The 22,532-nt window shown below is 59.6% G+C and overlaps 1 protein-coding gene across 1 annotated transcript; it reads right to left on the bottom strand.

Moving 5' to 3' along the window:
* Positions 1-1,960: 1,960 nt before the first annotated feature.
* On the bottom strand, positions 1,961-21,449 carry LOC115505064 (receptor-type tyrosine-protein phosphatase V-like). Its single transcript, XM_032591708.1, has 35 exons — positions 21,432-21,449; positions 21,106-21,157; positions 20,346-20,410; positions 19,948-19,996; positions 19,497-19,769; positions 19,019-19,288; positions 18,566-18,829; positions 17,452-17,706; positions 17,105-17,350; positions 16,665-16,940; positions 15,398-15,670; positions 13,306-13,569; positions 12,841-13,107; positions 12,241-12,522; positions 11,768-11,908; positions 11,274-11,484; positions 10,739-10,806; positions 9,661-9,787; positions 9,493-9,540; positions 8,741-8,834; positions 8,470-8,560; positions 8,285-8,361; positions 6,924-7,058; positions 5,788-5,910; positions 5,062-5,222; positions 4,837-4,972; positions 4,394-4,461; positions 4,144-4,231; positions 3,949-4,027; positions 3,782-3,858; positions 3,515-3,643; positions 3,187-3,297; positions 2,920-3,080; positions 2,419-2,554; positions 1,961-2,195 (listed from the first exon to the last, which is right to left on the bottom strand). Exons 1-35 carry the CDS (start codon positions 21,447-21,449, stop codon positions 2,136-2,138), a joined length of 5,175 nt encoding a protein of 1,724 aa, XP_032447599.1. The 3' UTR covers positions 1,961-2,135.
* Positions 21,450-22,532: the final 1,083 nt, after the last annotated feature.

Here is a 22,532-nt window from a genome sequence, read left to right as displayed (position 1 = left end):
CGAGTGTACGTTGCATGCAGGCAGCCCCAGTCACGTCTAAGGCCCTGGGATCGCCTTGATCCTGTCCCAGGACGGAGCTAGGTAGATGGACTGGAGACTGAGCCCGGCTGGTTGTCGGAGGCTTCCCGAAAGTCAGCGGATTGGCGCCACCTGGAGGCCAGCGCTGCAGCTGCAGCTGCAGCTCCACCACCACCCTGAGGCGGGAATCCCAGGGTCCTTCCTGGTCAGCGGCCCAGGGCTCTAAGGGGCAGAGCGGATGGTGGCTAAAGGTGGGTTCAAGTCCCTCTTCTCTTCTTAGACCGCCTGGGGCTGGCTGTTCTTCCTTCATGTAGCCTTTTGCTTTCTGTGGTGTCTCCCACGCTGAGCCAAGCCCCAGGGCAGAGCTAGAACTAGGCTCTGTCTCCCCTTTGGGCCCTCTTCCCATCCAGAATATGTACCCGAAGTCCATCCAGAGTGTGTACCCGAAGTCTGGAGACCTCAGAGGCAGCCAATATTCCTTCCACCCCATACCTCCATACCCCTCCATACCTCACATCACCCTCTCCCCACCCCCCCACCCCCGCCTCCCATTCTCTTCTGCTGCCAACCTCCCAGGGACTGAGGAGCTCCCACTACCAGAAAGACCCACAAATCGGAGCCGCCCCTGCCTTCCCAGGTCTGCCTGCGTTTCCGGCCTCATTCACCCATCGCTTGGCTCCACTCGCAGCTCCCGCTGCTCCAGCGTGAGGGGCCCAGACTGGAGAAGCCATGGCTGTGCCCTGTTTGGACCTCAGCAGCAGCCCCTCATGGTAGGCTTGGGGGGCTCAGAGCTAGTCTCCAGTCTTCCAGTTTGAGGGTCATTATGGGGCCAACCTCTGACTCTTGATAAACATAATTTAGAAGAGAACACCATATCCATTCCCCCGGGAGGGGGCGGGGAGCACCAGGGTCTAACCTCATCTTGGGAAGGGTCCTGATGGAGCAGAAAGCCCTACCTCTGTCGCCCTTCTCCAGCCAGGCCTGAGAAACGCCCTCTCTGACCTCTGACCCCTGGTACTCTTGTAGGAACTCAGGTTGGCCAGTGGGAGCTGTGGCTCCCCTTTCATTTGGGGACCTAACTGCATTTCAGGGCCTCCTGCTCCGATTTGTCCAGGCTTTCTCTGTGTCCCCTCCGCCACCCCAGGGCCCCCCACCAGGGACAGTTGGTGTCCAGCGTCAAGCACATTGCCATCCAATACTGTGCAGTCTAATCAGGGAGTCAGACAGGAGCTTATGAGACCATATCATGTCGCACGGTGTGCAGCTGAGTCCTAAAGAGTGTGGGATACCTCTGGGGGGGCCTCAACCCCCCCCCTATTTTCTGTTCCCCCTCCCGGTTTTTCTCTCCTCCAAAAGTCCCTCACTGCCTTCTCTCCTACCTCCCTCCTGTGGCGGAGGGGAGGAAGCTGGGAGCAAAGGAGCAGAGAAAACTCAGCAACTCTGGCTTGAGGCACAGCCTCCCGGGGAAGCAGCAAAGCCCCCGGCCCCTGCCCTCCACGTCAGTGTGGCTACAACGCCTGCACCCTGACGGGGCAGCACACAGTGGCTGAGGAGGACCCTGGGGGCCCCGGCAGGTGGAGACAGCTGGGGATGGCGGGAAGGCTGGGAGAAGGGAACAGAAGGCAAGGATTGGTCCTTGCTGCACACGGGGGTGGTAAGTGGGGCAGGAGAACCTTGAGTACCTGGGGCTCTGGATCTGGGGCACGCCAGGACACTAGGGACCGAGTGGAGAGACTGAAGTCTGAGGCAACTGGAAAACTGGAGGGTGGGGCATCGGGGCTGCTCCCCGGGAAAAGCCACGGCATGCAGTCTGTGGGGCGGCCACTTCAGCCAGACCCCCTGCTCATGGTTGCCCACCCGGCCTTTGAACTGGGCCCCGTGTCGTGCAAGTCTTTGAGGCCATTTCTTTCCTCCTTGGAGGGTGGACAGATGGAACACAGTCTCAGGTGGAGCACATTCTTTATTGCTCACCTCTCCCCCTTCACGGCACAGGGCCCGGCGTGCAGGAGGCCCTCCCAGTGAAACCAGGCCCCAGCGGGCTTGCTGAGGCTGACTGGCACTGACCAACGGGGCACAGACCTCTTCTGCTCCCGCACAGCACAGCCACCAGTGCTGACTCAAGGCAGCCCGTCCGTGAGCACTCTGTTCAGACAGTCGTAGAGGTATATGTACTGTTCCTGGTGGCAGACGTCGGGGTAAGGAGCGTCACCCTGACTGCCCAAATCTGATGCCGAAGGCCTCCCTTGTGTCTCCTAACCCTTAGGGTTCCATCTGGGAGCATCGTGGTCCCCAGCACCACCTGGTGACTCCCCAGACAGTGCTGCCTAGAGATAGCTCCTAGAACCTTCCCTACCCCCCTTCCTTACTCCCTCCCACAACTAAGCCCTGGTGGCCTCTCACCAGCGTTGGGGTCATGAGGCCACAGGCCTGTGACTGCTGCAAGGCCACGTTAAAGATGTCCACAGTGCACTCAGCCCCCACCTGCTGCAGCAGCTGGTCCATGGCCAGGAAGGTGCCCAGCTGAGCCACACCCTTGCTGCAATTGACCTTGAGTTAGATAGGGCATGGGAGCGGGGGAAGGGGGCGGTGCAGAGAAAGCTGGGGTATCCAGGTATATGGGGAAACCCAGCGCGGGCCTGGGGACTGGGAAGGGGACACCGGGTGCCTGGTGAGCCAGCCAGCTTGGGCCCAAGCAGGGAGGGGGTATATTCCTAAAAGATGTCATATTCCCAGAAGATATCCAGGCAGAGTAAGGAGACAGGAGCACTGGGAGACTGTGTAGACCGTGTCCTTTTGACCCGTGACCCAAGCAGGGCTCAGTGGGATAGATGTGAGGCCCTGCTGGAGAGGCAGTGAGGGGATCCCGGCACCCACACCCCCCAGGCTTTTGTCCCGCAGCACCTGGAGTGGCTCAGCAGTGTGCCTGGCTTCATCGTGTCCCGAGAGCAGCACCGGCCCACGGCGGCCAAGAAGGGTAACAGGGTGGTGGCAGGGAGCTCACGCCCTGGCTCCCAGCACGGAAACAGCAGCCTCTGTACCTGCCTCTCCTTCCTGCTCTCCCCCTGGGGACAAAGGCAGTGGCACTGGTGCCAGGGAGGAGCAGAGGAAAACAGCACAAGACTCCTCCACAGAGCCCACCACCCCACACCCTGCGGCCCCAGCACCTACATGTGTGACCCTCAGGAGGGTACAGGGCCAGCCCGCTGTGCTGCTCTCAGCCACCCAGTGCACTGTCACCATGTCTGTGACAACGGGCTGCTTCTCCGTCGGCCAGAATGCCTGTCGCCGGGACCAAGTCAGGGCTGCTCAGGAGGCTTCCCGAGCTCTCTGCCCACACACCCTGCCCACAGGCCCGCCACACCACGACCTCCACCCCCCACCCCTGTCCCAGCTCCCGAGGCTTCCACCCTGACTGCCATCTGATGCCGAAGGCCTTCCTTGTGTCTCCTAACCCTTAGGTTAGGGTTAGGGTTAGGGGTCTTTCTGCCCCCCTCACCTTCTCCCAGGTGTCAGGTGGGCACAGGGAGACCAGCACATGGGCCCTATGCTCCCACACCAGCTCCCAGAACTCCTCGGGTGCTGCAGGGCCAGTCAGCACAACGTGGTCATGGCCAGAAGGCCCACCCTGCAGAGCACAACTCATTGGCTCCCAGGGACTGAGGGTGCCCCCTGCTCACCACAGCTCTAGGGCCCCCAGAGACCCCAGCTCCAGCTTAATAAGCACAAATGATCAGAGAGGGCAAGGAATAGGGCATCATCTCACAGGGAAGAGCCAGGCTTCGAGCATCTCGTTAGGGGGACTTTCCTCCACCGGAGAAAACCGCACTTGAGAAGAATCATCTGAGGGAAGATGGCGAGGGTGAGGCTGCCTGAGGCCCTCTTCCCCGCGCCCCGGGGCCGCCCGCCCACCCACAGTCCGCGGGCACTCACAGGCGACCGTGCTGTCCTGCTCATGGCCAGGAGGGGGCGCGGAAGAGTCAGCCTCGTCCTTGATGGCCTGGAGCAGGAGCTGCGGGGGCGGAGGAGATGCGCTCAGGGCGCTCCGCGGGACGGAACCCACAGAAAGTGCTGTCTGGGCAAGGACAGCCCCCTCAGCTGTCACCCACCCCCTGGTCTGAAACACACCTTGTACTCTTTCAAGAAGCCGGCGTTGGCATTGGCCGCCCTCTTGGCGCAGGCCTCTGCGAAGTTCATCACCGAGATGGGCTGGGACCTGGGGGAGGGGCGGAGAGGGGAGGAGGCACTCGGGGTTCCCCAGCTCCCGCTTCTGGTCTTCTCAGCTCTGCCCATGGATAGGACCAGGGGCCTGTTGGTGGGAGGGCACAGGGAACCCGTGCCCCCACCCCACAAGGGCCCCAGGGGAGCTGCAACTCACTCAGGGGTGTCAGAGGGCGCTTCCAGAATCTTGTTCAGGAGGCAATTGTGCAGGAAGATGTATTGGGTCTGGCAGGAGGAGGAGGAGTCAGTCTGCTAAGGCAGTATGGCCCAGCAGAGGGATTTTCCGAGGGCCCAACCGGCAACACAGGGCTGGGGTGAGGGGGGTGGGCCATTTGGGACCTCGCCCACGCTGTCGCTGTCGCACAGCGTCAAAGCCGCCAGAGGCCTGCCCCACCTCCCCCTTTGACAGAAAGGGAAACAGAAGCCCAGATAGGATGGCGACACGGTAGAGCCCCGCCCCCCAGGTCCTCAGTGTGCCCCCTCGAGTTCCTTTCCTCGGCCCCTCCAGACTCGATGTGGCCTCCCCCCGCCCCCCACAACCCACCTCCCGCCCACTCCTTCAGGACCCTGGCTGCCCCGCCCAGCCTGCCGAGCCCTCACCGGGGTCTGGATCATGAGGGGCCGGTACAGCCGCAGCGCATACACAGCGTTGAACACGTCTACCGCCTGCTCCTCCTCCAGCTGCTGCAGCAGCCTTGACAGGGCCACGAAGGTGCCCGTGCGGCCCACGCCCGCACTGTGGGGACAGCCCTGGGCTGAGCCCTGCCCGAGGCCCCAGAGCCCCGCCTCCCCTGCCTCCCCTCAGGCCCGCCCACCTGCCCTCACCTGCAGTGCACCAGGATGGGGCCGGTGCCCTGGGTGGCCCGGGCCTGCTCCCGTACCAGTTCCACGAAGGAGAGCAGGGAGTCGGGGGCCTCAGGGACGCTGTGGTCAGGCCAGGTGGTGAATTGCAGCTGCTTCACCCTCCGCTGCTGCTGCTGGACAATCTGGGATCGGGAAGGGACGGGAGCAGGGGTCCCTGGCCTCAGCCCTTTGGCTTTCTTCACCAGATCCCTGAGGGCAGGGCGACTGATCCCTCCACCCTCAGTGGGGTGACAGCTAAACCTGCCCCTCAGATCGCATGCTTCCCTTGACCCCTTCGTTCTCCAGCCTCCTGAGTAGCGTCGGCCTATAGGGGATGCCCAGGCAGAGGGGTGAGGCCAGTCCCTGGCTCTCCTGCCCCAGGAGGTCACAGCCTGGCAAGGCTGATGGGCACAAGGGGTGAGGGGTGAAGCAGGGAGCCCCGAACTGAGTGCAGGGCAGGGGAGGGCAGGGCAGAAACCGTCGCTTCACCCTGTTCTACCTTTGACACACTGCGTCGCTTCGGATAACACTTGAACCTTCCCTGTGCCTCCCTACCCCCTCCCTAACCAACTTCCCTGGACAGGCAGGGGCTGAGTGCTTGCAATTCTCAGAAGGAAGGAGGCCAGGGGACGCAGGAGGTGAGGCAACCTTCTCAGAGTCTCGGCTCGAATGCCCGCCCCACCCTGCCGTGTCCCCTGGGGCACACACATGCTGCAGCTGCAATTCCCGCTTGGTCCACTCTTCCTCGGGCTCCTCAGCCAGCAGGTGGACGGTGATGTGACCATGGGTGACAGGGGTAGGGTCTGCTGGCCAGTAATGCTCACACAGCACCTAGGGCCAGAGGGTCAGAGCAAGGGTGTGGGGTGGCTGTGGGCCCAGCCTCATTACTGCCACCCCTGGTTTATCCGGACCAACCACCCCCCCCCACACACACACACACACACTCATCTTTCTGGTCTCTGCCACCCTGTTGAAATTATGCTCTCTGTACAAACCCGAGTCCCCGGCTACCTCATCCAGAAGCTTCTCTGTTCTGGCTGGCCTCCAGCACCATCACCCCCACACCTCTCATATGACCCTTAAGACTTCAAGGCAGCTGTTGGGCTCCTTTACAAAATTGGATGCCTTTATTTAGGGCTGCCTGGCCTTGCCCCACTGCTTCAGCTGGAGGACAAACCCAGCAGGTGCTCTCTCTGTCCCAGGGCTCTGCATTGAGCAGGGCACAGAAGAGACATCCATCCACCAGGCTTGTTGAAAGAAAGGATGCAGAAAGCCCTATCTCTGATGCCCATCCCGAGACAGTCCGTACCCCGTTCTTTCCCCCCCAACGCCTTTGCCCCCCTCTGCCTAGAACAAGAGCAAGTGGAAATAATGAGATACAGCAGAGGTGAGGGGCGCTTGGGTGGCTCAGTCAGTTAAGCATCAGACTCTTGATTTTGGGTCAGGTCATGATCTCACAGTTCATGGGTTCAAGCCCCACATTGGGCTCCGCGCTCACAGTGCTGAGCCTGCTTGGAATTCTCTCTCCCTCTCTCTGTCTGCCCCTCCCCAACTTGTGCTTTCATTCTCTCAAAATAAATAAATAAGAACTTAAAAAAAAAAAGGGAAAGAAAGAAACAGCAGCGGTCAGAGGAAACGGAGTCAACCGGGGAGCTTGAGTACCTAGTCCCTCTAACTGCTTCCCATTCTGGGTGGTCTTGGGGACCCCTACCAACCTCCAGGACTGATTGGCCTCTCTCAGGCCTCACCTACCTTCCCAGACCTAAGATGGTAAGGGGAGAACTCCTGTAAGGAGAACATGCGCCACCCCGTGGCCACTCTAGGAAACTGCAAGGCATGCTCACCCTCCCATTCTCCATGCCCACGGTCAGCATGACAATGATGCGGACCTGCTGCTCCCACACAAGCCGCCAGAAGTCCTCCAGAGTTTTCTTGAGAGGGCCCTGGGTGGCAATAAATTCCTGCGGGTGGCTGTAGCCCTGGGGAGTGCAGAAGACAGGAGCATGTTAATTGGTGACGCTTCGGTCCCCCAGGCCCCACCGGGCACACAGCAGTAAATGTCCCATGTGCGATTTCCAGGAAGGAGGAGAGTGTGCCTACACGTGTGCACATGACCACATGTGTGCACCAAGAATCCAAACCAGGAGGGGTGGCTTCAGAGACACCACCAGCACCCCAGCGCCACCTTGAAGGGGCAAGAAAAGCCCACATGAGGGGCGCCTGGGTGGCGCAGTCAGTTAAGCGTCCGACTTCAGCCAGGTCACGATCTCGCGGTCCGTGAGTTCGAGCCCCGCGTCAGGCTCTGGGCTGATGGCTCGGAGCCTGGAGCCTGTTTCCGATTCTGTGTCTCCCTCTCTCTCTGCCCCTCCCCCGTTCATGCTCTGTCTCTCTCTGTCCCAAAAATAAATAAACGTTGAAAAAAAAAAAAGCCCACATGAGAGTAAGAAGGTACTAATGTGACAGAAATAATCTCCCCAGTCCAACCTGTTCACCAACCCCCTTCTGAGACCAAACTCCACGTTTCTCCCATGCTCAAAAATCGTCCGCAGCTCCCATGGCCCAGCAAGTAAAATCCAAAGCCCTTAGCTTAACAATCAAGCCCCTCCTTCATCCGGGCCCAATCTAACTGTGCTGTCTCACCTCCCCCAACCCGGCACCCCGGCCCCACGCTGTCTGTGCGTGTGCACCCAGCTGTTCTCTGGTTGTTCTTTCCAACCTTTTCCCTCTTTCGTCTTTTATCAAAATTCTACTCATCCTTCAAGAGATTACACGTCCCCTCCTCCAGGAAGCCTTTCTTGACTCCTCGAGTGGACTGAATTTCTCCTTCTTCCATGTTCTCTGAATACCACGCTTGTCCCCTTAATACAGCACTCGTCACACTGAGTGGTAGATGTGACACACACAGGCAGCGCATGTGTGCCTGTCTCACACACACACACACATACACACACACACACACACACACATACACAGTGTGCTGCTTTGAAGGCAAGAATACAGGTAGCCAGCTCTGACTCTGACAGGCCCAGCACAGTGCCTGGCACACAGTAGGCCCTCAATAAATACGTGCCAGGTCGACCTAAAGGAACACAAGCTGGTGATCTTCATGGACGACTGCTACAGCCAGGGTAGGACAGCGTGTCCTGCAAAGCAGCCAGTCTCCCGAACGGACACACCCACAGCCAGCTCTGAAGGTGGCCCTTACCGGGATGAAGTTGGCATTGATGTAGTCGGAGTGGGGCTCTCCCTCCAGCTGGGTCAGCCTGACCCGGGAGTGATCATCTGCAGAGGGAAAAACTGTGTGTGCGGTGCCCGGGCATAGGGAGCACCCCCCACCGCCCCCCACCCCCGTCCAGGCCCAGCCCTGGCCATCTGCTCCCCGGCACTCACAGGGTAGCACGTGCGGGTAACGGTTCTTGGTGGCATTGGCGGGGTGCTCCGCCTCCAGCCTGGGCTGCTCCTTGCCCACCTCCTTCAGCTCCTGCAGAGATTGGGCCAGGCGCTGCTTTCTGAAGTGGACCCATCTCTCCCCACACCAGGGGAGGGACAGGGGTGGGGTGTGCACGGCTGGGAGCTCCCCCCAGACTTCAGGGCAGGCCCAGCCCAACCTAGATGGCCCAGGTCCTCTTTGCTCCGAGCCCGAGGGCAGCAGAGGCCTTACCTCGAACTCCTGAAAGAAAGCCTGGTGAGCGTGCGCACTCTTGGCCTCAAAACTCTGCCGGAAGCTTTGGATAGGGATTGGCCGATGGGTCCGCCTGGTGGGAGAGGGAGGGAGTGGGCCCGGTGGGAGAGGGAGGGAGTGGGCCCACGGCAGGGTCCTGCCCTGAGCTCAGTGGATCGTTGGAACACCCCCTGGAATGGATTTTTCCACACACGCGGATGCACAGCCTGGGCCGCCAGCTCCCAGTGCAGAAAGACAGACAAGGGGACAGACGGAGGAGGGCAGAGCAGACAGGATCCACATGTGAAGGCACACACGAGGCTTTCAGCCCCTGCCACCATCACCGGTTCTGAGGAGGGCTTCTGTGCATAGTCGATGCTCACCGATGTGGGTTCGACATGAAGTCGGTGTAGGGGAGCACAGGAGGGACCAGAGGAGAGAATTACAGATCTAACATCACCGGGGAAAGAAAGAGATGCGGCCTGATATCGCCCAGTTGTCAGGGGTAAGGTGAGGACTGGAGTAGGTGAATTGGGAGGAGGGGGAGGAGGCTGAACGGGCAGAGAGGAGCCAGATGAGCTCTAGGGTTGGAGAAAAGGCCTCGTGAAGGTGTGACAGAGCTGCGAGGTGACGGACAAGGGAGTCCCAGAGGCGCAGGCTGCTGGGGAGACTGGGCGATGCCACCATGACCCGTGCCAGACATGGCCACACTGCCCAGCACACCACGAGGAGACATGGGAAAGTGCCCTCACCGCAGGTTGTAAGCTGTCAGCTCTTGGGAAAACCGACTCTTCTCTGCCCTGCAAAGGATGAAGAGGCGTGTGGGAGGGAGCCCAACGGGGCAGGGGCACGGGGAGCTTCTTGGGGAAGAAGCCATTCCTCCCCCAGCCATGCTGGCCCCCGCCTTCGCTCTCACTCACCTCTGTCCCTTCACCCTCCTCCAGTACAGCAGGCCCAGCAGGGCACAGATTGTGAGGACACAGCCCATCATGATGCCCACTGCCGCTGGGAGGGACGTGGCTACCCTGGAGACACTGGCCCTGGGCTCTATGAAGTGCAAAGGGAGAGTAGAGTAGAGTAGCCTTGTCCCACTGTTCTGCGGTGACCGGACTTGAGAGCCTCTGGGAGGAGCGCACAGTGACAACCCCCCTCAGAAGTCCCAAATACCACCCGAGGCCAGAAATGGCTGCCGAAGGGACCATCCTGCTTGGGGACTGAAAATGCCCAGCAAGCTCTCCCTGCCCCTGGCTTCTGAGCTTGCCCCAAAGGCTCTACTCCCCTCCCTGACACCCTCAAAGAAAAGAAGAGGGTAGGGACCTGGCTTCCTGGACCTTCTAGAACTACACTGTCCAATATGGTAGCCACTAGCCACAAGGGGGCATGGAGTGCTTGAAATATGGCTACTCCAAATTAAGCTTTGCTATGAGCATGAAATACACATAGAATTTCGAAGACTTAGTAATAAAGAAAAGAATGTAAAATACCTCATTAAGAATTTTTTTAATTGATCACATGTTGATATGATAATATTGATAGCTTAGTTTAAATAAAATGTTCCTAAAACTAATTTCACCTGTTTTATTTTTACCCGTTTAACACAGCTACTAGGGAATATTAACATACATATGTGGTTCACCCTTGTGACTTGCCTTATGTTTCTATTGGACAGTGCTGTTCTAGAATCTCAGTGGCCTGGGAGCGACAGCACAGAGTGGGGCAGTGCAGGAAGGTAGTGTGATCGCGGGCAGTGACAACCCCTTTCATTAATGCTTCGCCCCCTCCCCCCCCCCCCTCAGCCCACCCAGGCCAAGTCAGGTGCTAGCAGTACCTTCAGTACTGGCTCTGGGTCTCCCAGCTCTGCTGGGCAGGACGTGCCCTCCCTGGAATCCAAGCTCAATCCTACCTGTTGCTGGTTGGGGACGAGCCCAGAACAGGGGGTCCCAGCACTCTTCCCCTGCCCTGGGGCCCAGCTGGAACCTAGCCAGGTGTCCACCCTACCTGAGAAGGCTGAGAAGGAGATAATGGTCTCAGGAGGGCTGTATCTGGTAAAGGCCACGACACTGAACCTGGGGCAGAGAAACAGGACCTTCTGTTCTGGAGGGGCAAACAAAGAGGGCAAAGCCCCTCCCAAGACACTGAGTCATTAACAATAGACACTCAGAGAGCGAGAGCCTCTCTCCACACCTGTTAAGAGGTTATGTGTCACGCTACCTGAACAAGCTACCCCTGACTTCTTTTCAATCTTCCCTTCCCACAGCAAGAAGCCCTAACATAGGTACCTAAACATCCTTGGAAAGCTGAAACAGAATCCACCCCCCCCTTTTTTTTCCTGAAAAAAAGAACCACGTAACAGATGGGTGTTTTCCTTTTTGCCTTGCCTACCAGGGAGCCCAGTCGAAATAACTCTGTGGACCCTTATGGGCCAACAAATGCTTTCTCTTCGTAAGTCAGTCCAGATCTTTTGCAGAGGGAATGTGCAAACAACCCATCAGTGAAAGTTAAAAGCCCCCGCCCCCTCAGTCTTAGCCCTCACCGATACTGGGAACCTGGCTTGAGTTGCCCGTTACAGATCTCCTGGGTCTGGCCACAGTCCTCTGTACCCATAGGCACCATCCAGGATCTCGGCACAGCCCAGGGCCCTGGGTAGAAGGGGTTGGGGAGCAGGATGGCCAGGTAGGAGTCCTGTCCTCCATAGTAGTGGTCATACCACGTGTGGTTGATGGCTTCCTGGGGAGGCCGCACCACTACAGAGGAACAAGAAAGGGGCAGCGCAAGGGCAGCAGTGAGACTGAAGCCTCTCTCCCTGCCCACAAAGCGGCTACCCTGTTTCTCTAGCATGTTCCCACCATGCATAGCACAACATCAGCCCTATCTTTAAGAATGTTCTGGGTCTCTCTTCCTACTCCAGCACTCATGCCAGCCACAGGCATTTCACCTCAGTGGTCAGTATCTGGACCCTCCCCCCCCCCACCATCCCATGCCAGGCAATAGCCAGGGTCTCCCATCCCCTCCTGGCCCAGGACTCACGTGACATGTTGGTGGTGGCAATGATGCCATACCACTGGATCTGCCCATCGTCCTGGCCAAACATACCCCGTGTGATCATCACTCCCATCCCCGCCTCAGGCTCCAGCTGGGGGGCTGCAGCTAAGTCCGGGGGGCGCCAGCCTGGGGATGGAGAGGAGAAGAGTGAGGTCCTAACTAGGTGCCAGTGGCCAAGGGCAGGGGCCATGCTGTCACATCCCCAGCACCTCTTACGGTGCCTGGCAACCAGTGCCTGATGGGTGCAACTAAATAAGAACCGAGAGACCCCTGGGCCGGGGTGCCGGCAGTGAGGCTCCATACTATGGTATCTGGATCAGGGCCAGAGGAAGGCTTGGGAGTTGGGGAACAGGGAGAGTCCCCGGCAGTGAGGGCCACGGCAGTGAGAACCCCAGCGGTGATGTTGGAGGAAGGCTAAGGGAGCGGAGGGGGCTCCGGAGACCGTGGAAAGGGCTTACCCTCTGCAGAAGTGGCGCACAGCAGGGTGACCACACGGCTCCACAGACCGTTCCGGCCCAGCACGGTGAGACTGATGCGATAGGAAGCAGCGGGCAGCAGGCCGGGCAACAGGAGGGCATCCCCAGAGGTGTTAGCCTGGAAGACGATGTGAGCATGCCCTCCCGCAGCCAGATGTTCTGCCACCACCAGACAGGTGTCCACATCCCCCGAGGGCATCGTCCAGTGCAGGGCCAGGCGAGTGGCCTCGGGCTGGCACTGCACGTCCTCCACGGGGCCAGGCTCTGTGGGAAGCAAAGGTTCTGCGCTGTGTGGGGGTCGGTGCACCCCAAGAGGCTGGCACCTGGGGCAGCAGCTGTCAGAATCAGCAGGTACAAAGGGACTGCGCATTTGTGTTCACAGGAAGAGGCCCTGGCCACACAGAGAAACAACTTCTCCTTTGGGCATCACTGCCCATCTGGAGAAGCACAGGGAGCATATCCCCGGGGAAGGGGTGGGTGAGCCCCCACCGGAGGGGAGCAGGTGGCTCCGAATAGAATGGGCAGCGTCGCAGCCCGGACTGGAGCCTCCCGCTCCTCCTCCCCCGACACACGCCAACATACCAACAGGCAGCACGACGGGGTGAGTGGACGCCTGGAGTGGCCCCGCGTGGCACAGCACTGACAGGGACAGATGGCGTCCAGGTGTGAGGTCCCTTAGAATGAGGAGGGCTTGGCCAAGCGCCAGGGGCTGCTCCCAGGAGAGGTGGCCGGCCTCTGAGAGTTGGGCATGGCACACCCCCTGCCCCAGGGGGCCACCGGCCCAGGCCAGGTTGATTACGGCACTGCCCGCCTGCATCGACACCAACAGCTCATTGGGCACGAGCGGGGCTGTGGAGGGAAAGAGAGCCGGTGAACCAAGCTGCGTGGGGTACGTGAGGCCACAAGCTCGCTGGCTCCAGGCAGGGCCCTCGGGTGCGGAATTTGGGAGATGGGACTAGAGTGGCGGCTAAGAAAAGAATCCAGGGGTCTCAGAGGCAGCCCTGCCCGCCTCTCCTCCCCTCATTGCCTTTTCCGGCCGCGACTCACAGGTCCAGCCAGAGACATTGGCCGCTGCGGTGCCGAGAGGCCCAGCCTGCGACATGATCTCCACCTCGTACTGAGTGCCTGGGGTCAGAGCTGAGAAGCTTGTGCTGTCCACCTCGGCTCCCACGGTGCTGGCGCTTGCCTGGGCACCCGCCTGGTACAGAGTCACCTGATAGCCGTCTCGCGCCCCGGGAGCATGCACCCAGGATGCCCGGAGCTGGGTGGGACCTTCAGTGGTCACGTTCACCAGAGGAGGGGCGAGGGGGGCTGTGGGGAGAGCAAGATATGGGAAGGTGGAGAAGAAGAGAGGTGCTGTGGGCCAAACTATGTCCCCCCGAAATTCATGTTGAGGTCCTAACCCCCAGAATACGACAGTTTGGGGGCATAAGATCCTCAAAGGGGTAATTAAGTGACGTCATGAGGATGGAACCCTAATCCACTACGACCGGGGTCCTCGTAAGAAGAGGAAATCTGGACACAGACACGCATGGAGGGAAGACTGTGTGAAGACACAGGGAGAAGGGGGCCGTCTGCAAACCAAGGACAGGGGCCTGGGACAGAAACTGCCGTCCTCAAGGCTTTCCGAAGAAACCAATCTTGCCAACTCATTGAGCTCGGATCTCCAGCCTCTGGAACTGTGACACAATAAATTTCTGCTGCTTAAGCCCCCAGCCTGTGGTGCTGTGTTATGGCAGCCCGGACAAACGAACACAGAAGAAAAGAATGCAAACCACATCTCTGGCTCCCTCCTCCCTCCTGTGTCCCTCCATCCTTCCCAGGCGGGGAAGCACCAGCTCAGGCCGACAGCAGGGCTAGCTCAAACAGTAGTACTGCATGAACACATTAACCCCTCCCCCTCCCAAAGCAGCCAGGCCTCTCGGAGGCAGGGCCGGACGGGGCAGCACCAGCCCCTGTACCCAAACAGCTTGGCAAGACCCCCTGAGTGACTGGGCAGGTTCTCAAGGACAGGCAAAGTCTGGGGGCCCAAGCTGCGCCCCTTCACCCTCAGCTGGAGCCCAGGCCCTAGAGCCACATAAGCCTGGCCCAGTCACCCAGCCAACACCTCCTCTGCAAATGGGGAAACTGAGGCTCACAGAGGGACAACGTTTGCTCTAGGGACTGGGCCATAGCTAAAACCCAGGTCTCCTGCCTCCTAGGCCGGTGCTCTTTCCAGCTTCCTCTCAGACCCGTCTGAGGTCACATGGCCCCTGGGAGGAATCAGGAGGACAGAGCAGGGGGTGGGGGAGTCACCACCCTGGAGAAGGATGATTCTGAGGGTGGGGGAAGGGGTGACAGCAGCTATACTTTGGCTCTAGCAAGAATGCAGCACTCAGAGAAGGCAGAAGGAATGAGGCTGGTGTGAGAGGGAGCTTCCAAACCCAGGTCTATGGCTGTGGAGGCTCCACAGGAGAAGGAGAGAGCTCCGCTGTGCGCTGCTCAGTGTGTCCCATGCTTCAGTAACTGCATGACCCTGTCCAGCGCCGGCACCCTCCCCCGCTCCTCTCTGGAGGTTAGCGTGCGGCTAGGAGCACAGACTCTGGGTCACAGTGTCAGAAATGGAATCCCGACTCCCCACTTAGGGCTGAGGAACCCAGGACAAGTCACTTTGTTTATCTGTGCCTCAGTTTCCTGATCTGTGAAATGGGCAAAGCCATAGTAGCCACCTCCTAGGCTGGTGGTCATGAGGAGGAAATGAGAGAACATGGGGAGAACACTTAGCAAAGGGCCCAGTGAACACGAGTCGCTGCTGTCGCTAACAAACACTCCCAGCCCAGGGGGAGCTCGAGGCTGGGTCCTGGGTCCCGTCCCCACTGCTCCCCACTCCCGCACTGGCCATATGAGAGCCTGGAGAGTGGCATGGCCCAGCCACTGTACAAGAGCAAGCCCCTGGGTTCTGCCCATCCTCCAGGATCCCTGGGGATTCCCAGTTAGGGATGTCCTGGTGCCTAGAGATCAGGGATCAACCACAGTCAACCCAGCTGCCTGCGCACAGATGATGAAGAGGTCAAGGGGAGCACGCAGCCCCCCTCGCCCCGCTGGGGAATCCAACCAGCAAGGGTGGCCAGAAAGGAAGGGGTGGGCAGGGGGCACTCACGCATCCAGCCGGTGGCATTGGTGCTGCTGCTCTCATCTGGGCCCCTCAAGGTGGCCAGCTGAACCAGGAACGCGGTGCCTGGGGGCAGTGGGGTCCAGGAGAAGTTCTGAGTCTCGGGAGTCAGAGCCTCCTTGCTTTCCAGAGTCAGGGGCCTCAGGCGGTAAAGCCGCAGCTGGAAGCCATCCCTGCCCCCAGGCGGGGGACTCCAGGAGGCCGTCAGGGCAGGAGGCTGGGTGGCAAGGCCCAGGCTCAAGTTGGCAGGAGGAGCAGGGACTGCAAGGTCAAGGAAGAAATAGATTTGGAATGACGCAAACCCCCTGCCGTTGCCTTCCCTGCCTCCCCTTCCCCTGTGCTCTTCTCCTGGACACCAAGAGAGCCCCAAACACTGCCAGCCTACAAATCCAGCTCCCTCCCCACACGGTCAGCTCCTTGACAGTGTGATGTCTGGCTCACAGGGTCCCCACAAGGCCCAGGACCCACCTAAATGTTTAACCCTTTGGGTCCTGGTCTCCAGCTCATCTGCTGACCTTCAGTGCCTGCAAGCTCATTCTCTCTTTCTCTCTTTCTCTGTCTCTGTCTCTCCCTCTCCCCTCTCCTCCTCCCTCTTCCTCTCTCTCCTGAGGGCCTTGGTGCATGCTTAGCTTCTCCATAAAGCCGCTCTCTGTCCAACTCAGACTACAAGCTTCTCAGTTCACTCTCCTTCTCCTCCTCCTTCAGGAAGCCTTCCCTGATTCCCTAAGCAAGCTTCCCTTCTGTAAGTCCTACAAGATTAGACTGAACCACATAAACTTCCCATTAGTCATCAATTTTAACCTATAAGAACACAGTTGCATGTGATTTGAAATATGTTGTACATATTCCCATCATACATTTATGTTTTTTATACGATCTGTAAAATAATACACATCATGTATGTGTGTGCACGTATATGTATTTATACATATATTTATATAGCCTCCGTTTACTTGTCAATATTCCTAGACTGTCTTGTTCATAATGTTTAGCCTCAGCACCTAGCCCCATACCTAAAAAATGGGAAGCATTCATTAAATGTGTGTTGAATAGATGGATAGATGGGCGGATGGCCGCCCAAATGGTAGGAGGTGGAAAATGCTTGCCAATAGATTCCTGAAAGGCCCACCTCGGATGGACACGGGACCGTCTAAGTCAAGAGGAGGCACGCAGAAGAGCGGACAGTAAGGGAAGCTGGGCCCCCACCCCCACTGTCCTGGGCTGGCCTCCCAGAGGCTGAAGCCAGGGAACTCACGGGTGCAGGCACGGGTCCTTTGGATGGGGGAGCTGAGGTTCCCTGCCCAGGTCCACACTGACACAGTGTAGCAGGAGCCGGGCACTAGACCCCTCAGAGTCAGGCTGGAATTGTCTGGTCCCAAGTCAATAAGACTGTCTGGTGACCTCTGGCTGCCCTCCGGATGCCAGGTGACCCTGTAGCCTTCTTGCCACCCTGGTGCTGGGGCCCAACCAATGGTCAGGTCAGAGGGGCTGCCCCTGCCGGTGACATCCAGTGACTGTGGTGCCAGGAGCTCTGAAGAGAGGGACAGTTTGGTAAGGGGGCCATACTGCGTCTGTGGCCCCGTGAAGCCCTTTCCCAGCTCTCCTGAGCCTCCCCTCTACCCAGATTTCCCTCCCCAGGGCAAGGCCTCCCCCGCCCCCACTCCGCAGGGTCAGGGGACAGTGGCTGACACTCACTTGTATGGCCTGTGGGGCTCTGGGTAGTGTTTCCCAGAGACGAGACAATGTCCACCTGGTAGTTGGCCCCAGGCCCCAGCTCATGCAAAGCGACCTGCGTGGAAGCAGGTGGCACGGAGATGTTTCCGAGGAGGCTTGGGGTTCCCTCAGTGTAGAGCAGTGCCTGCCTCCTGGGCTCCCTGGTGGCCCCCAACCCATCCAGCTGCAGCGTGGTCCCATTGCTTTGTCTGGGCTGGGCAGCAGAATCTGCAGAGGATGCAAATTCTGGAGAGTGAGAACCCAACTGCCACTCAAGGCAGGTGCCCCTGGGCAGGGCCTCATCCTGTTCCCCATCAGCCCAGACTCACCATTCAGCCAGGCACTGGCCCGGGCCCAGGCATCATAGGGCCCGGCCAGGACCCTCAGCTCCAGAGTGTAGGGTCCAGTGGGCAGGGGCCCTGGGAATGTGGCGTTGAGGGCTCCGGGACCCAGTGTGATGGTCTTCTCCACCTGCCCACTTAGCCTGAGCAGGTAGCCATCCCGGGCACCAGACCCTGCCTTCCAGCTTGCCCAGAGCTCCGAGGGCAGGGGAATGACCACCAGGTCCAAGGGTGCAGAAGGATCTATGGGTAAAAGGAGAAAACATATGCAGAAAGACCTAAACGGTGGATAAGAAAGATCCTACCCTCCTCACGCCAGCTTCTTCCTCCAACACTAGACCACGTCTCATCCAGAGGCCAGCAGCCACCGTTTGCCACGTTCTGGGTGAATTCTGGGATCGGGCCACGGACAACAATAACAGAAATAATAACGCATCAAGTACCAAGCACATAGATGCCAGCAGGGTACGAAGTACCCTACGCGCAGTATCTCACGTCTACTCCCCACAACGCTGCGAAGGGGGTGCTACTGTCACCAGCCACGTTTAAAGAAACAGAAATTGAGACACCGAGAAGGTAAGTAACTTGTCCAGAGACCCACAGCCAGTGAGAGGCAGAGATGAAATTCAGAACCCAGGCAGTCCGGCTCCTCCACCCGTAGCCCATGCACGACAGTGCTTCTCTGAGCAAAAACATGGCAACGTCAACATGGGCTCTGCAGGCACCCAGCCCGGGCTCAGGTTGGCCTGGTCACTCACAAGCTGCTTGACCTTGGGTCCCTCCTGTCTCTGAACCTTGGCTCCCTCTACCATACACTGGGGATGACATGACTGCGTGGGGCCGGTCTGAGGACTAAATGAGATCATCTGTGGCTGGCACACAAAGGCTTCGAGGGGTGACCATTACACCGCCATCACCTCTTCAGGTGGGCACCTGCCACCAGCCAACAGGTGGCGCGCTCCCTCCGTGCCTCATCCCTTCCCCACAGGATTCCAAAGGAACCCCGGCCTCCGCCACGTATATCCCACCCACTCAGCCAGAGAAGAGCCGAGGAGCCTCTGCTGTAACCCCCTGGCCCCCCACCCCCACCCCAAGCACTCACAGGTCCACTCGGTGACATTGGGCCCCACTGCCTGTTGGGGCCCGGCAACAGCACTGAGCGTCAGCTCGTAGCGGGTGCCCGGAGAGAGGTGAAGGAAGGTGTGATTGGAGGCTCCCCGTCTGACCACCGCAGTCAGGCTGGTGCCGCCCAAGAGGTTTGTGAGCATGAGGTGGAACCAGGCTGCCCCCTCAGAGCTGTTCCAGGAGGCTCGCAGGGCACGGGTGCCCAGAGCGTGCAGCACCAGCTGGTGGGGAGACACGGGGGCTGGAAGGGGGACGGAGAGAGCAAAGTCAGGAAAGAGCCCTGGCGTGGGATCCCGGCACCAGCCCTGGCAGCCAGGAAGACTAGAAGCCCAGCTATGTTGGGGCAGGGTTCCCTAGGAGGCTCTGGGCTGCCCCCGCCACGTCCCAGACCAACCGCCTGGTCTGGGCCTTTGCCAGGTGCCTGCCTTACCTGTCCACTGGTGGGCGCTGGTGTTCGCCTGGAGGTTGCCAGCCCAGGTGGTAACCTCCAGAACATACTCGCTACCTGGCAGGAGGTTGCTAAAATTGCAGGCCAGGCTGCCCGGCGGCAGGGAGATGTTACGCGCCAGTGTCTGTGATTCTAGGTGGTAGAGGAGAAGTCGGTAGCCATCCTGCCCCCCGGGGGCAGCGCCCCACGAGGCCTCGAGGCTGGACGGGCTCCCAGGGCTACGGAGTTGCAGGTTGCAGACAGGTGATGGGGCTGCATCAGGGGTAGAGAGAAGTGCCAAGTTCAGGGCCAAAGGGGCATCATCCCTGTGCCTCAAATGCTTCCAAATGGGTCACGGTACCAGGCATGGTCCTCAGAGACATTGCCCTCCTTGGCTACCCTGCCCTGTGCCAACCCTGCAGGACAGATGCCTCCTGCTCGGACCCCTTGCAATGCCTGCACACTACTCGTCCCCACGCACCAGTGCGGGCAGTGAGGATGATGGTGGTATTCTGCCCACAGGGTCCCAGGGCAGTCACTTCCAGCAGGTAGCGACTTCCTGGCACCAGGTCCTGGAACTCAAAGCTGGATGCGTTGGTGTGGGCCTGGAGCTGCGGCCCTTCTGGAGAGCCCAGGGGACTCAGGTGGGTGAGGCGGAGGGCATGGCTGAACTTGTCTGGCCCTGGGGCTCCCCAGCTCAGGAAGAGGCTAGTAGGCCGCCCCTGGCTGCTGACGTTCACTTTCAGAGGTGGTCCTGGGGAAAAGGGGTGCATTCAGAGTCTCCCGATACCCTTTCTCCCCTAAAGAAGGAGGAAAGGCAAAGAAAAAAAAAAGGGCCAGAGCAGAGGCAAGGCCTGGCATGGAGAAACCAACCCTGCACCCCCACTCCCTCCTACCTCCCAGACCTCCTTCCCCCCACTGAAGACACCTACCTCCACTCTCTCCGTCTGGGCTCCTTGCCAGAGTGTGACACTCATGTCCCTATAGGAAGGAGGGAGGAGGGGGGAGGAGATGGGCAGAGGGCTCTGGGGTCCGTGGAAGCCAGCAGGGGACAGGGCCGAGATCAGAGAGAAGGCTGTCCTCTTGTCTGGCACTCCCCCAGACAGGGACAAAAGGGCATCACCCACAGGCACACCCCAAGTTCAGGAGGCAGCCCCGCGCAGGCAGAAGCGGTTTGTTCTTTCTGTCCTCTGAGCCAGCGGCTGGGAAGAAACAGCCTCTGCTCTGCCTAATGCAGACCAGCTGTGGGGCCCCACAGAGAGGTGGGAGCCCGGACGGGCCCTGGAGAACAGCTCCCCAGCTGCCTGCCTGCCCCCTGTGCCCACCTCACCTGGGCCAAGAAACCCCGGAGCCAGAGGAAGACAGCAAACAGGATCGAGGGCCTCATCCCGATGTCTGTAAAGGAAAGTTAAGAGGCAGCAGGGGTGGAGCCAGTCCCCCCAACCCTCCCCTTGCCCCACTGGCTGGCTGGCTGGCTGGCTGGCTGACGGGCGGACGCGGACGGGCAGGCGGGCGAGGGTGGGAAGGCCGAGTTTCAGCGAGATGGCAGGTGGCAGGCAGCCAAAGACCAAGGAGGTGCCTCTCAGCCCGGACCCTAACCCCTCTGCCCACCCAGCCTTGGCAAGATTCAGCGAGGGGAGAGAGACCCCGGGGCCCAGAAGGTAGAAGGGCATTGCACCCTGTGGGCTGCAGACAAGCCCGCCTCTCCCTCTCCCCCGCCTCCACCCCTCCTCCAGCAGTTGACCTTCCAGGGGGGTCTCGGGAAAGACCAAGGCAAGGGATGGCCTCTCGAGTGGGCACACATAGCAAAGGCAGCTGGCTCCCCACTCCCCGACCCCAGAGAGGAGTGTGGTTCTGCCGACCCTATCAACACGTGGCAGATGGATAGAGTGTTTGTCCAGTCGGCGGAGGGAAAGGAGGGTCCCGGTTACATCGCGTGGATGTGTGTTGCTGTGGAACGGATGGACCACAGCTGCGGGTGTGTGTCCCCTTCTGTGCACCCACGTGGCACCATGCCCTTGTGGACAGAGGCACAAGAGCACATCCTAAAGTCCCTGAGTCACAGCGATTATAGATCTAGAAGAGCCCACCTGGCCCCTGGGACCCATCTATTCCCACACCCTCACTGCCCAGATGAGGAAGCTGGTCTCCAGAGAGGGGAAGAGCCCAGTCCGAGAAGGCCAGTCCTGCTCCCAACCCCCCGGATTAGGGTCCTCTCAGCTCAGAGCTCTCTGAGGAGCTACTTAAGTCCCTAGGACGTTTGCTTACTTAAGTCCCTTGTCCACATAGATCAGTGGTGCCCACCCCAGCCTCTGCCCGCCCCCCAGCCCCCAGCAGGCTGCAGGCAAGGGGACCTTCCCTGGCACTTGGCCTAGAAGCAGGCCTGCTTGGTTCCAGCCTAAGGCCAGCTACTCACCTGGAACTGCTCACCCATGTGCGAGGGGTGGGGGAGGCAGAACAGAAGGGGAAGAAATGGCTCTGGGCACCCCCCCTCCCCGCCCCCGGGAAAGGAGCCCAGGAGTCAGCCGCTAACTCAGGAAGTGGGGAGGGGGAATACGCAGAAAACAGGCAGGTATGAAAACTGAAGGGCAAGGCTGCTTCTCGGGAGCCAGGCTCTCAGGGGCCAGCCCCAGCGGGGGGGCAGGCCTGCAGAGAAACCTACTCAGCCTCCCACTGGTTCAATTCAGAGCCAGGGGCTGCCTGCCCTTCCCCCACTCCACCCAGCCCCAAACCTCAGAGCCACCCACCCAGCCTCTGGATAGGGGCCTGGAAACTGAGCACTGCAGACTCATCAGATTTTCCAGGCCGTGTGTGTGTGTGTGTGTGTGTGCACGCACACGCACGCGTGTGTACATTCATGCATGTGCTCTTTCAAAGGGGGGGCAGGGGGGTGCAGAGAGCAACTGGGGAAACTGACGTTAAAGGAGAAGGCCCCAAGAAAGGGCCAACCCTTGTCCCTTCCCCCATCCACCTCACCTGGGGCACCTCTTTCTTTGCTCTTTCTCGCAGAGTCTCAATCAGCAGCAGCAAAGGGGAGAAGTGAGGTGGAAACATCCTAATTCAGAATCTAAGAGAAGCGATGTGTCAAGACGTGGTTGTAGGTAATGGCGGGGGGGGACGTTGAGACCCTGCTTGAGAGTCGCCACAATAGGGGCCTGTTGGGGACAGCACAGACTCCATAACTAGTCCTACGGACAGTCCTGGAGAAGGTCCCTGGCCGTAGAAGGCACGCCTGCCAGCCACAACCCCCCCACTGCCCCCCACCGCCAGCCGTGCTGACAGAAGAGGGAGCTCCAGGGGGGTAGAAAGGTTCTAACAGACAAGATGCAGCCTCCCCAGCCCAAGCCTCTCCATTCAGCAAAAAAAGTACCACAAGGGCTGTGTCTCCTGCCCAGCAACCACTCCCACAGACAAACCCACATCCTCTCCCTAGAGAACTCTTGGGGTCCTCCTGAGATCTGAGAGCACCTTACCGATTCCTTCTGGAGAAAGCCAGCCAGGAGGCAGAGGAGGGCAG

This window comes from Lynx canadensis, chromosome F1 (assembly GCF_007474595.2).
Source record: "Lynx canadensis isolate LIC74 chromosome F1, mLynCan4.pri.v2, whole genome shotgun sequence".
Taxonomy (NCBI): domain Eukaryota; kingdom Metazoa; phylum Chordata; class Mammalia; order Carnivora; family Felidae; genus Lynx; species Lynx canadensis.
This window is presented reverse-complemented; position numbering and strand designations above follow the sequence as displayed.

Coding starts and splice junctions, on each gene's coding strand:
- LOC115505064 (XM_032591708.1), bottom strand. Junction 9,788..10,738: donor CTCCTTCTCAGCCTTCTCAG/GTAGGGTGGACA, acceptor TGCACTTCATAG/AGCCCAGGGCCAGTGTCTCC. Junction 4,232..4,393: donor GCGCCCTCTGACACCCCTGA/GTGAGTTGCAGC, acceptor CCCCTCCCCCAG/GTCCCAGCCCATCTCGGTGA.